The sequence below is a fragment of the Pectinophora gossypiella genome, chromosome 9 (assembly GCF_024362695.1).
Source record: "Pectinophora gossypiella chromosome 9, ilPecGoss1.1, whole genome shotgun sequence".
In the NCBI taxonomy this organism is placed as follows: Eukaryota; Metazoa; Arthropoda; class Insecta; order Lepidoptera; family Gelechiidae; genus Pectinophora; species Pectinophora gossypiella.
The window spans coordinates 2,145,878-2,160,411 of NC_065412.1; the positions used below are offsets into that span (position 1 = coordinate 2,145,878).

The 14,534-nt window shown below is 39.9% G+C and overlaps 2 protein-coding genes across 3 annotated transcripts in view; both read right to left on the minus strand.

The window, feature by feature from the left end:
• Nucleotides 1–978: 978 nt before the first annotated feature.
• LOC126369366 (contactin) lies at nt 979–6,867 on the minus strand. The gene is made up of 4 exons (XM_050013718.1): nt 6,752–6,867; nt 3,199–6,666; nt 2,695–2,880; nt 979–2,357 (listed from the first exon to the last, which is right to left on the minus strand). The coding sequence occupies exons 2-4, from the start codon at nt 6,661–6,663 to the stop codon at nt 2,049–2,051; spliced, it is 3,960 nt and encodes a 1,319-aa protein (XP_049869675.1). The 5' UTR covers nt 6,664–6,666; nt 6,752–6,867; the 3' UTR covers nt 979–2,048.
• Nucleotides 6,868–7,818: 951 nt separating this feature from the next.
• LOC126369359 (titin) overlaps nt 7,819–14,534 on the minus strand; it is an 87,649-nt gene continuing 80,933 nt past the window's right edge. For both annotated transcript variants that reach the window (XM_050013712.1, XM_050013711.1), the window contains 4 exons: nt 14,333–14,499; nt 13,818–14,029; nt 10,400–10,599; nt 7,819–9,767 (listed from right to left, as the gene is read on the minus strand). In XM_050013712.1, the coding sequence (XP_049869669.1) occupies nt 9,543–9,767; nt 10,400–10,599; nt 13,818–14,029; nt 14,333–14,499 (804 nt within the window). In that variant the 3' untranslated portion in view covers nt 7,819–9,542. The remainder of the gene's footprint in view (nt 9,768–10,399; nt 10,600–13,817; nt 14,030–14,332; nt 14,500–14,534) is intronic.

The window sequence follows — 14,534 nt, forward strand, 5'->3', positions numbered from 1 at the left end:
TCTGAAAATGCCATAGTAAGTCAGTACTTGTTTACCCGCCTAATACAAAACTCATCACATCTCCCTACCGTTATCCAGTTATTACAGGGTCCGCTTAACTAATCTGAATATTTGACATGCCCGGCTTATTACAGTAGCGACTGCCTGTATGACCTTCGAACCCGCGCAGAGAAAACCCAATACAGGTTAGGTCACATACCTCCGAAACGAATTTCCTTCACTGAGCACATAATAATCATTTATGAGTCAAACATGAATTTAAAAAACGATTTCGTAAATCATAGGTTTTAACCCATGCTGAATTCGAACTTGCGACTTTACAGTGTAAGTCAAGCGCTACCCGCCTAATAAATACAACTACTAAAATAAAATAATAGATATCCACAAGCGTCAAGTATTTTGATGTTTAGTAAAAAGTAACTGATTTGACTAGTTGGAAACACCCTATTGGAAGATACAATGGTGCTAATTCCTGCAAATACCATCTAATTTTATTTTAAGTTATATCTGTCATTTTCTTATCCACCGAAAAGGAAAGGGACGGGTAATCGACAAGCAATAATTTTATGGAACACACGTCAATTTTAAGCACAAATCTAAACAACCGTCTAAAAATTTTACATCAGTCAATAACCCGACACAGTTAAGTAGACAGCACGTCAAACGGATTGCATACCAGGGACGTACCTTTTTGATTCGCCCGGGTTATTCATTCATTCACTCATTCTTCCTAAAATTAAGAGCTGTGAATCATCCGTCCCTTTCCTTTTTGACGGATATGAACATGACGGATATAACTTAAAATAAAATTAGGCGGTGTCTGCAGGAATCGGGACCATTGTTGCCCTACACTAAAATTGTTATTATTGAAACGTAAGAGAGGAAGTTATCATGTTTTACAGCAACCTGTAGATTTTATAAAAAAAAAAAAACTACAACGTCGCGGCTTTCCTGCTTAGCGCAAAATTAACAACGCAATAATTTGTGGGACATTTTAATTACAAACAGTTCAATAATCAGTACAGTACATTTAGTAACATTTATAAGGCATCTTCCATTTACTTACAACTGAATTACAATAATGTCATGTTGAACACTGTTTCCTTCACATTTGTACTACTACAAAATTGTATGCAAGCCCACTTATATAACAATAAACCACGGAATAGAAGAAAGATGTTGGAAAGGCCCTAACGCGCTTTTTTTAATACTCCTACGACATCTCTACAGCTTTATAAATTCCATAGCCACTTTACCGACAATGTACAATTTTATGTGATAGGCTGCAATTTTATCATTACTTTTCGTAAAATACAAAAATATTTTTTTGATAAATTTGAAATTTGAAATTACGCGGAGGTCCGAGTGTCGTAAAGTTGGCGAACGAGGGGAGGGCACTTGGCCCTTCCAACTTCTTTCTTCTATTCTGTGCAATAAACTTATCTATACTAGATAGACGCAAAAATGGCTCGGATTGGTGGTACAAACAAGCTGCATAAAAATCTTTACTAAATCTACGAGATTCTTAATGATATGGACTAAAGAGAATAAAGAATTCTTGTGAGTCACTATACTTAGATAAAATAATTATTGTCAATAAAGACATTGTAAAGTATAAAAATATAGTAAATATTTAAATAGAAATAAAGTTCTCTAAAACAGTTACCAATAAGTAAGTGATGTAACAGAAATTAGTAAAGTATTGTAAAAACATGTTATAGAAAAGATTGTGTGTCTTGATAATAAAGCAAGCACAGCTGCCCTATGGAGATTCTTGTTCAAGTATAACAATAAATATTAATATAAGTCTTTGCATAAATACGAACTGGGAGTTCTAAAAAAAATAAAACTATAAAAAATACTGCAAAATAAATGGCCGGACACATATCACAACCTATTCAAAGCCTAAATATACGTAGAAAAGTAATGTAAGTTAATAATTAGAAAGCGCAGATTTAAAATCTTACAAAAATATTGCTCACAATTATTTCTTATATAAAATACCTGGCTATACCTAACTTAGATTAATATTGGGACAGAACGAGACATCACGAAAAGAGATATTTTTGGACGAATATAACTAATGTCATGAATGTCAGAATTGGTGTGCTTATTCTTTGTATGTTACCTGATCCTTTGACGTAGTACCCGTATGCGTCGCTATGATAGTCCCCCATTTGGAAGGTGATAGGAGGGGAGGACATTCTACCGTCTCCGCCGTTGGAATACGCCAATACACGGAGGTTGTACGACTTGCCTGGAGTCAAGCTAGTGACGTAGGCCTCCAACTTCTGTTCCACTGGAATTATCGTGTCGTTCGCTGTGCTCATGTCTTGGTCTATCTCCCATACTCTCACCTGAAACCAAAAATATATAAATATAACTTCGACATACAAAAGTAGAAGATGTAAGTATAAGCCTCTCTGTTCGACTAAAGTAGATGATCAACTGGACAAAAGGATTTCAGTGATGCGATATTCTTGAGGAGTCTAAAGGCTGTGGTCAGAAGAAGTTATTGGCAAGTCGGTAGCATGTTCCGGGCTGGGATTTTTTTTTGTGATATTCGAGTTTGCACGCACGCGTTCACACAGAAATCTACCTATACAAAACCCAGCAAAATTCCGCCTTGCAGTACCGCCTCTGTACTCAGCGGGCTGTAATGAAAAAATTGCAGAAAAGTTCTGAACAACAGACCTTGTATCCAAGCAGCGGTTCCTCCTCATCAGTGGGTTGCACGTAGCGCCACACGACGCGCACGGTGCTCGGGTTGACGGCCCACACGTTCACCGACGCCGGGGGCTTCTGCGGAGCCTTACGGAAGGTTCGCTCCAAGTAGCGCTCGCTCTCTGGTCCCTCACCGGCCGAGTTGAATGCCATTACCTGAAATAAATTTAAAATGTAGTAACGCTAAGAATTATATCAACCAAGCGTCTTGACCGGAATAGTTCGACAGTTGGAATCGGGACATCGCCTACAGACGTTCTATCTTTAAGAATTTTAAATATCGATGCATATCATCTCAGCCATGACATAGTATTCGGCTTAGGAATGATGCCCATCTAATGTGACAATGGGTTCATCCATATATCTAGGATTTTCGAGCTTACGCGGGATTTACCACACCTAGGTAGCCGATAACGCATTAATAACATGTCAATTATACTAGTTAAATAAGCAGAGCATACTTCAATAGCTTACCTTTACAAAGTAGTACGTATCAGGCTGCAAGCCGACAATAAGGGCCCAATTGCGAGTAGTTCTTGACAAGTAGTAGATGCATTCCTCTTCCTTGTTCGCCTGCTTCCAATATTTCAAGCGGTGACCAATCAGCTTGCCCCGCAGTCTGTCGCGCGACTGATCTATCGGGTTCCAAGTGACGTTCAAAGACGTCGAATTGTACGACCGCGCGTATACCATCTGCGGCGCCACCTGGGGCATATCTTCAGCGGAATAAATAGTCACGACCTCGCTCTCAGGCCCCGCGCCCATATCGTTAAACGCCTGAACCTTCACATTGTATGGTGTATAGAAATAATCGAGCGAAATGTGAACAACGTGCATCCCTATGTTACCATACTCTTTGAGAAGCAAAGACTGGAACTCCACTTCGGTACCGTTGCGGCGCCAGAAAATCTTGTAGTGGATGCCAGGGCCGTTTTGGACTGCATGCGGCATCGGCGACCAGGTGATAGTCAGATCACCAATCTTACCGCCACCGCCACCAACGTTGGATGGCGCTTGGTACGGCTTATCTGAAGGAGTGGAGAACTGTGGACTTGGGGCAGATGGCTTACCGATACCCAGAAGGTTAATCGCCTGAATTCTGAACTCGTATACGGACCACGGTTGAAGGACCGTGGTCAAAGTGACACGTTTCCGTCCGTTGTACCGATCAATTTCCATAACATTGCCGACATTCTCGCTAATGGGAACCCAGGTTGAATTCCAGTGCGTGCGCCCTGTAACCCGGTAGTTAGTGATCGGACGACCATTTGGATTACTGTCCGTCCATTCTAACGTCACCGAATTACGCTGAATATTCAGTATCTGTAGGCCTCCCGGTGGACCAGGCGGACCTTCTATTCTCAACTGCGTATGGGACGAGATACGACCAATAGCGGATTTGACTATACATTCGTAATCTCCAACGTCTGAGAGGCTCACGTTGAAAATGGTCAGTTCACCACCTTCAATTTTTATCCTCTTATCGGCATAAAAATCAGCAGCGTCTTTTATTCGTATACCGTTGTGGTTCCAGAGATACGCGGTATCTAATAAGGGATCAATTTCAGCATTGCAGTGCAAGAATATAACTTCATTCACTTGCGTCGTAATTCGAGGTGGAAGGCGCTCAATAAAACGTGGAGCTCTTAATACTATCAAACGACCTCTACTTTCGTCTGTACCATATTGGTTCTTAGCAATGCAAGTGTAAACTCCTTCGTCATCCCTAGAGAGTTGACGAATGATCAGGTTTCCATTTTCAGCAATAAATCTTTTACCACCAGCACCTATTACAATATTATCCTTCTTCCAAGTAAAAGTGGGTTTAGGTGCTGCTTCAGGATTACATCTCAGTGTGACGTTGCCACCTTCAGATCCATATGTTTCTGACTCAAGGGGATGCTTTTTAAATGATGGTTTCAGTGATAAAACTCTCAGCTGTCCTGTTGAGTATCTAGCTCTTAGTTGATTCTTGGCTTCACACTGATACATGCCAGGGTCTCTTGTTGGGTCTAGATATTTTATTATAAGTACATTATCTTGTATTACATAACGATCCCTGTCTTCTGTTTCTAATGTGTCCATACTGAGTTTCTGGCCATTTCTCCACCAAGTATAATTTACATCTGGGATACCAAAAGCTTCACAATTCCAATGTAACTCTCCCTTATTGTCAACATGTTTATTTGCTAAAGGAATTGTAAAGTTGGGTTCTGCTTGTACTTTTAGGAAGACACTATTGGCAATGCGGGCTCTGTCGTTTTTTACATCACAGATGTATTCGCCTTCATCTTCAACGCCGACATTCGGGATAGTAAGGACACGATCGAAATTACTAAACCTGGCTCTCTTAGGTATTGGGTTGTTTCTCCTTGTCCAGTTGTATGATGGTACAGGGTAACCAAATGACACACATTCCAATCTCACCTCCTGCCCAACAACTGGAGCTTCAGGGAAAACTTTCGGGAAATTATTGGGGAATTTCAATTGTTGGTAATCAGAATGTGGGTAAACATAAAGCGGAAAGAATGGACCATTTCGGCCTGCATCAGAAACCTTACTCATTACATTACAACTGTAATTTCCCCTATCTATGGTTTCTAAGGCCGAAAAGTAAAGGCCCCCATCATTTGACACAAAGACTCTTCTGTCTTCTTCTACAAGGTTAGGGAAGTAGTTTCTGGCCCATAAAAAATTCACAGCAGGGTAATATGACGGGGGATCACAATACATTACTTTACCCCAATACTGGTTTCCACTTTCAATAGGCCTCTTCTGATTAAACTCCCTTATAAAACCAAATGATAACCTCACAGATTCAGAGCGAATTGTTCCAAATTTATTTGCAGCTGTACAATGGTATTTAGCATTGTCTTTGTCAGCGTCAGGATTGTAAATCATGAGTGTCCCACCACTCAGGATGAACCTTTGATCTTGTAATGGCTCAATTTCTGTAAAAACAGGACTATCTACTTGATAGTCCTCCCTGTACCATTTGTATATGGGAGCAGGGTAACCACCTGCCACGCATGTTAGTTCCACATGTTGATTCTTCAATGGATCATAAACTGTATCTACAGGTTCTTTTATAAAATAAGGACCTTGTGGGATTCTCTCAGGGTCAAATGTATCAAGTCCATAAGTGAATGATCTCTCATCCTCAATTAGATAGCGTAATCTCTGTGTTTGGCCTTCACATATAAAATGGTAATATTGTGTACCTTCAACAGCAGCCAAGCCCCAACGGCCCTCCTCTTGCGAGAATTTGTAAATTAAGTAATCCTTGGGAAGTAAATTATAGCTATTGTAAGTTAAGGTTCGATCTTCAAAAAATGCATTTTCTAACCCTGTTAGCTGGGTTCCATCAACATCGTTGGCCCAGTAGTTTGGAGTCTGCTGATGAGCTCCAACATACCATGATCCTTTCTGAGGATCAATCTTCATTAGAGTGTCAATTATAAAACCGTGTTCTTCAGGGCCATTGACTGCCACTAAATCTGATTCAAAGGCTTGGCAAATCTTTCGTGCTTCATTTCTTGGGCGATTTGGAGATTTAGTAAAACGGTAACAAAATTCCCTGAATCGAACCCAGTTAGGAGGGCATTTATACCTCTCCTCATAATCTAAATTAGCATAATAGCTTGCAGTATTCTGTGGGTCAACATCATTTTCACCTCCTCCATAGACATCACTGTTAAAATTTTCACCATAGGTGCTTTGGCCGTAAAATGAGCTTTGAGGCTGTTGGTTGTAGTCGTTTCCGCCTACGGGAAAACTACCGTACGGTACTTGCGGGTTTGGCCGATACAGCGTTCCGTTCTGGTTGTTGTCCGGCGGGTAAGGCTGCTGCGGGTAATTGGGGTTGAAGGGCGCCTGAGAATCCGGCACTTGGGTGTACACACAGCTCGTCACAGCGAGCAGGAGCAAGGTATTCCGCATTTTCTATTGCAACAAAGAAACACAACATTACTAACAGAAATTCACCAACATACTACACGTATTTGAGTCACTCATAATTGAAACTCACCTTAACGAGTTCTCATTAGGAATTTGTGAAAAAAATCGTTTCTAATTTGAATAATTTCATAAAACAATCATCAAAGCCTCGCCCAACAAACTCGCCGTCAACAATAAACGTTTAGAAATTGGTATGCAATAATGCAAGAAACTCTACCATGTGACACCTAGACAATTAATAACTTTTTACATCGAAACAACTACATAAACAAATATGACTTTGGAAATAACTACAAATGATAAACCAAATATAAAAACAATTAATCAGATAATTTGTTTAACCTATTATTTATTTACATTTCCAATCTTACGGATAAAAGACGAAGCTTTCATTTCCGAACGAAAGAACGAATGAAAAAAAATTGCGAATGAATGATTAGTGCTGCGACTTGTATAATTGAGATCACTCGGATTCGAATATCGATTACCAAACGATTATAAATAAAAATGCTGGTTAAATACTAATATTATTTGTTAAATATTTTACTAAAACCCTATGAAAAGCATTTTTATAGGAAAATAATCATACATATCCAATTTATATTTATTTTATTATCATAATTTCAAAAGTTGTACAAATAGTCCTTTGTCAAAAAAAGGTTAAGTTTGATCGTTTAGTTGGCTCGTGGTTGGCGCGAAATTTAATGTAGGTAGGTAGTGGTGCTAATTCCTGTAAATACCATCTAATTTTATTTTAAGTTATATCTGTCATTTTCTTATCCGCCGAAAAGGAAAGGGAGGTGTTTCTTATTTTATTTTGTAAAGATTTCTTTGTGTGCATGGAATATCATAATGCTTGTGTTTCCGGGTACAAGACGAGCGAAACGTACCATCCACCCACCGGAAGTGCAACGTGCAACATAATAAATAACCGTCCGGTATACTAGCTCGATTGGACCTTAGACCTTTTATAGTAAGTATAGAATATTCTATTCTTCCTCTAAGAGAGATGGACTAATCGACCATACTCTTTTCACACTAGCATTTTTTTAAGTTATTCATAAAAAGGCACACAGCTTGCATTGGTGTTTGGATCGGATAAAAGGAAATATATAGGAGAAAAAATAAAAATCACTCTGATTGTTCACATTTTTTATTTTCCATGTTATCAACAAGAAATATGTGTCAATAATTATAATAATACTTATATGTACGTACAGCTAATAACAAATAGGTATTACACGAATTTATTTCCATTCAGAAAAGTGTACACCTGTATAAATCGTCAGTTACATTTACTCCAAAATTCATTAATTTCACACCGTTTCCGCGCTCAAGATAATCCTCCTAATATTATTTTCATCACAGATTTATCATGTACTTCTTCGTTTCTTTTCCAAAGAGTAAGGTCATGTTCACACTACAGGCGTAACTGCAATGTAGGTATAAGCGCAATACAGCTGTGATGTGAACATGGCCTAAGGGCGGAACTGGGCCATAATTTACAGAGTATAAAAACTGCTACAGTTCATACAAAGTCCCAAAATACTTTATTCTCAATAATTACTAACGAATGAACATTGTCCATTCCTTAATATTATTCAGGATATCGCTTCAAAATAAGTTAAAAAATTATTTGTTTACATTCATCTTATTTACAGTGTTAATATTTTTTGCGATATGCATAATAATAATATGATTTAATATTTTTCCTATTTTTTAAAGGACTGCATAAAAACATAACTTGTTTTAATAAAGTAAATTAATTGTACAATTATATAAAAATCATAGGTATCTTGGGCAGACAATATTAGCAAACATAACAACGAACAGAAATTTGTGTTCTAAGTATAATAAAAAAGATCGAAAACATAGCTAGCATAATCTCAAAACAAGGGAAATTATTATTTAACAAAACAAAATAACAATTTGACGAAGTGATGTAAAATAATGCCACTAAAGAGTGCTGGATCTCAGCGCTGGGATAGACTTAAAACTATTTTGTTTGCAAATTACTGTTCATCGCTGACTAAAGTACCTTGTAAATGTAAAAATAGCGAGTATATGTTAGGAAGAACTATTATCGCGCGCAAACCCAGCACGTTGGCGGGAGCAATCTCATTTAAATCGGTAAATTCTTCATACTCGAATTACTTAAGTACGACTTTCGCGTAAGGCTCAACCGACCCTGTGACGTACCGGCACTCCCGTTCACTTATACCTAATACAAATATCGATGCACAGACTATTGCACACACATTTCAAGATTATGCTATTACTTATTTTATGGTAACTACGTCTCATTAATCTATAGAATCCATCATTATTTTACTCATTACCTATAAACACCGTACACCAAAGTTAAATAGCACCCATGATAATATCGTACACTTAAAGCGTATTTATAAGCGAATATTTACATATTTACACACAGGTTGTTCATGAATACACAGACTTGAATACTCTCACTCTCGATTCGAGTTACTCGAAAACAAATCGATTAATGGCTGCCTTAAATTAACAGTCTCATAAAACGAATATTTTGTTCTTAAATGAGATATCTTGGTTTAGATTATAATAATCAGTCGATTTGGGTTAAGATCTCATTTTTGAACCGTCGCCGATTATCTTGGTCTTTCAAGGTAAGATTGTTTAGCCGTTCAAAGCGTCTGAATCTATCCTTGGTCTAGTGTTTCATTATTTATCTAATTGCTTCGCCAGCACATGTGTCTTAATTTAGGCCTTATAAATCGTATCAATTTTGAGCGTCCCGCAGTCAAAATCTCTGTTCAGACTTTTGTTCCGAGCTTGAGTTATTCGGTAAATTGTTTCGATGTGCTTCCATCAGCGTCGTAGTTATGTCAGCTGATCAGGACTGTCTCAATCTTGAGTAGTTGTCGCAGCTTGTCGGTGACGCGGACCAGCGACACCTTCGATGCTCGGATGTTGACCTTCTCTCCGGCGCACAGCAGCTGGTGACACTGGGCGCGCTCCAGGAACTCCTGAGTGCGAATTTCGCGAAGCAACTCCTTGGGAGAGCCAGACCCGCAGTGGATCTGTTTCAGCAAGCTGTCTTTTGATTTTATCTGAAACGAAATGTATTTTTTTTATAATAATCCAAAAGGACTTGTAACGAAAATAAACTACTAAATACACATCCTGTTAATAATATAAGGTATACGAGTATATTTAGATACCTACTTAATTAATGCGAAGCGAAATATACGAACTTCTAACAACTTTTTTCATTTATATGAAAAACTGAAAAGAAAAGCTTTCTTTTTTTTACTTTTTTTCTTATGACAGACTGTTCATCATCATCATCAGCCCATTAACGGCCCCATTGCTGGGGCACGGGCCTTCCCTATGGATGGGTAGGGAGATCGGGGCTTAAACCATCACGCGGGCCCAGTGCGGATTGATGGTTATTAACGACTGCTAATGCAGCCGGGACCAACGGCTTAACGTGCCTTCCGAAGCACGGAGAAGCTCGAGATGAAAACTTTTTTTGTGGTCACCCATCCAATGACCGGCCTTTGCGAAAGTTGCTTTACTTCAACAATCGCAGACCGCGCACGTTAACCGCTGCGCCATCGAGCTCCTCACACTGATCCTGAGATACTGTTAGATAACTTCTATACACGTTCGGTACACGTTCCTTGCAAGAGTATAAGACATGCAACCTGCATAGGTACAAGTAAACAAACTACCGTATTACCTGTAGCACATTAGTAAGATCCTGTAAAAGAACCCACAGTCCATCCGCCGGCTGTCCTGGCGCGGTCCGCAAGCTGTAGAACGGTGGTAGTGGAACCTCGGTGCACTGCATCTCTATGGTGGCGTCTGGTGGCGGGGGCGGCGACCCTGGTGGAGGGGGGGACGGGGATGACAGCGGATCGCAGCCGAGCTCCTCACGATCTGGGGAAAAGGAGACCATTTTGGTTAGTTAATGTACATCTGAATTCATAAACCGGCAGAAGATGGGGGAGTCTGATCACTCCATATGGAATTACGGCCGTCAGTTTATTTGGTATGTATCGCAAACTCTGTTATTTCCCCAAAATTTTTAGGACGAAAATTGTCTATTGGGAAATTATTTAAGCGTTTTGGGTGTACAGGCGTGATTAAATTATGACAACATGATTTCGAAACGATTTTTCTGACTAACGATTATGCGCCGCAAATTATTTTCTTTAAAGCCTACACAAAAAGCATTCAATTCTCTCGTATAATGTCGAGACTGAGGTCGACACTATAAACAGGCATGTAAGTAAGCCTATAACGGCCTCCGTGGTCTAGTGGTTGAGCGTTGGGCTCACGATCCGGAGGTCCCGGGTTCGAATCCCGGTGGGGACATTTCACAAAAACCATTTTGTGATCCCTAGTTTGGTTAGGATATTACAAGCTGATCACCTGATTGTCCAAAAAGCAAGATGATTCGTGCTTCGGAAGGCACGTTAAGCCGTTGGTCCCAGGTCCCATGTCAGGGGCCTTTAGTGGCTCAATAATAACCCTGACACCAGGGTTGATGAGGTTGGTAATTCACCTCACAACCCACACGATAGAAGAAGTAAGCCTACTTTCTTCGCGTTTTCATGGCAAAATCAACTATGTTACTGCCAATTTGCGCGTAGGAAGAAGTTGCGGGGTCAATCTATTTTCCCTCGTCTGCGCAGTAAAGGTAAAACACTTTGACCTTTCGGAGTCATGTAGGCGTCTCCTTATCGAGATTCCAACTTGGTTGTAATTAGATGCTATTTCTATTATATTTCCGTCTGTTAACTGAAGCCTGTGTTTTGTTCCCAATTCCATTGTTAATAGAAGTTTATTTAGGTTGAAATCGTTTTAAGTCTTTTGTTGTCCTAAACTTATTATTTATTTTTTTTTTTTATTTTTTTTTATTTTTTTATTTCCTTTAACATTTTCGAGCTTTCTATTTTAAACCTTTCCTTAAATTGGATAAGAAAGTCAACGATCTTTATTCTTTACTAGTCTGCATGTTATTATTATTGTATGTCTTTTTCATATCTCGGGCCTATGGAGGCCCGGACTTTTGGAAGGCGTGCGTGGGGCCGAAGCCAACACGTAGAGGCCCCTTAAGACAGTTTAATCTAAATGTGGTGTGACACCAACCGGCGATTATCCCTGTATGCACTATGGGAGTGCACCCAAAGACAATCCGCGGTTCGTGTAGGACTATGCAAATTATGGGAACAAAGGGAACTAGGCTATTGGGTTGGGGGTTAGTGGACCGGGATACTGGAGCTATGGGGGACTATGGCGCCTGCTCGACCAATGTTATTTGCGGTGATTATTATTATTATTTATATTTTATTTTCTATTCTCCCTTTTTAAGGGATAGTTTATACCCACTACACGGGCCTTAACCAAGTGTAGTGGGGTCGAGGTGATTCGATGAAATGGTGGGCGAAGTAAGGAATTTTCGGGTTATGCGACAGGTATTTAATATTAATATTGTAGCTTTTATTATTATTGGTAAAAAAGCCTTCACCGGTCGTGACGTTGTCACCTTTTATCTTAACGTAACTCAAGACTTCATTGGAATAATGCGACTCGTGTTTAGATTTAATCATATTGTTAAATGTGTTCATCTAGTTATTAAAATAACTTGTATACCCTCATTGATTTAAAAGTTGCTGTTGCAGTTTCTTGTCATTTCTTCTCCTCAGCCATATCACCTTGCGAAATGACGTAAATTCAAAAATGTTACATTGACCTTCAACAAGTTTATCCATGATAATTACGTTGAATAAATGATTCTGATTGCTGTTAGTATAGGTGAATTTATTTGATTAGGTTCTGGAATGGCGACCACGTGTCGGACGACGCTCAGTGGGTAGGCCCGCTACAAGGTGGACCGACGATCTGGTGAAGGTCGCGGGAAGCCGTTGGATGCGGGCAGCGCGGGACCGATCGTCGTGGAGATCCTTGGGGGAGGCCTATGCCCAGCAGTGGGCGTCGTACGGCTGATGATGAGACTTTAGCAGCTATTTGCATTGCTCAAACTTTTATTTCGTTATTAACGTGTAGGATTGTTTAATCTTCATAGTCTAAAGACCTTTTAAGAAAAAATTGCACATTCCAGTAGGGCAATAATTTTGTCACGGTCATTTTATCGATTCTGACGATACTTATATTTATGTCGTTTTATCGATTGGTGCTATTATGTGAACTCAAATAAGTCATGTCGTTCTGTGTAAATACAAACAAAATTACGCGCCACGCATGTTACGGAAAAAAACAAACTTATCGATTTCGACAAAATTTATTGAATCGGTCGATAATTTTGTCACGTTGCGCATGTTAGCCCTGCTGAAGCGCATATCTAACTTACTGAGTAAAATTATCATGTTACGGACATTATAAATGTGGTAATTTATCAGCTAATCTATAAAACGATTCCGTCTTCTTATTCAGATAAGGTTTTTGTTTGTCATTGTTTGTATTCTAATTCTACACCCATCTTTATTAGGTACTCGTAGATATGATTGAAATCCGCTTGCCGACAATCAGTATAACAAGAAGTAGGTATTCGACGGAAAAAAACAATAATCATAAACGTTAGGTTTAGCCCAACGGCCTTGGGCCTCATAAAATACAGTATTGTTTATTCTATGGTGGTTGTGTTAGCGCGAACGGGCCACAGGCCACAGCCAGGGATGGAGCGGGATGGACATGGATGATGGTGTCTTGCGTACCCTCAGCGACCATTAGTGGCCAGTCGCGGACAATGGTGTAACGATTGGCCGCCACGTATGCGACGTCAACGAAAAGTATGAACATAGGGATGAAAGTTATAACACCCCTCTTTGCGTTGCATCGGGGGTTAAAGAGCATAATTGGCCACCGGTGGCGATAGTTAGTGGGCCATTTGCGCCGACGCAAGGTTGAAACAAGCAGTGGTGATACATACATCACATCACGCCTATTTCCCTGACACATCACTTTAGCTCCTTCCACTCTCATCAAAGACTTCATGCATCTTCGCCGGTATAGAGTACCTCCTCTTGACCTGGCTTTTCTCTAAAACGTCAGAGCAGTGGTGATCTTCCAGATATTCTTTTTATTAGTGTAGTTACAATAAAATGACGAATATACTAATTGAAATGTCTTACCGATAATTTCTGTTGGGGGTGGAAACCGCCAGGGTTCGATGGCTTGTCCCTGGACATCGGCGATGTGCAGGCGCAACAGCCGCGCCGCCGGGCCTTCCGTCAGCTCCTCAGGTGTTTGACCGGCATACGTCCCCAACAGAGGGTCCGCCCCATAAGACAGGAGTAGACGGATCACCTCCACATGACAATTCTCGCAAGCTTCGTGAAGAGGTCTGGAATACACGAAACAATAATAAGACCTCAAATAGAAAGGAATTCCATTAAAAATATCGATGCAATTTGAATGTTCAAAAAACAAAGGTATGTATAATTATTTTAGTCTCAGTAAAAGCTTGTATAAGATCAACAAATAATTTCATACCCATTTAGCTTTGCAAGTAAATACACTTTAGACAAATTACTAAAGCGACTGTCGCAATTTCCCTCTACCTACTGCTCTACGTATCTATTTAGGTCATCGCACAAATAAATTGGCTCACTGCCAGTTTCCGCATTCCAAGCATGTAATAAATTACCTGATGCCTCCGTTGGCGGCCGCAGACACGTTGGCTCCGTACTGGAGAAGCAGCCGAGCTATTCTGACGTGACCTTTAGCCGCCGCAACATGCAGAGGCGTGAACCCGGCATTATCCCGCGCCGATGCATCCGCTTCCATCTTTTCTAGGCAATACGCGACGCAGTCCTGTAATAGGAATAAAATTGCTTCGTTAGAATACA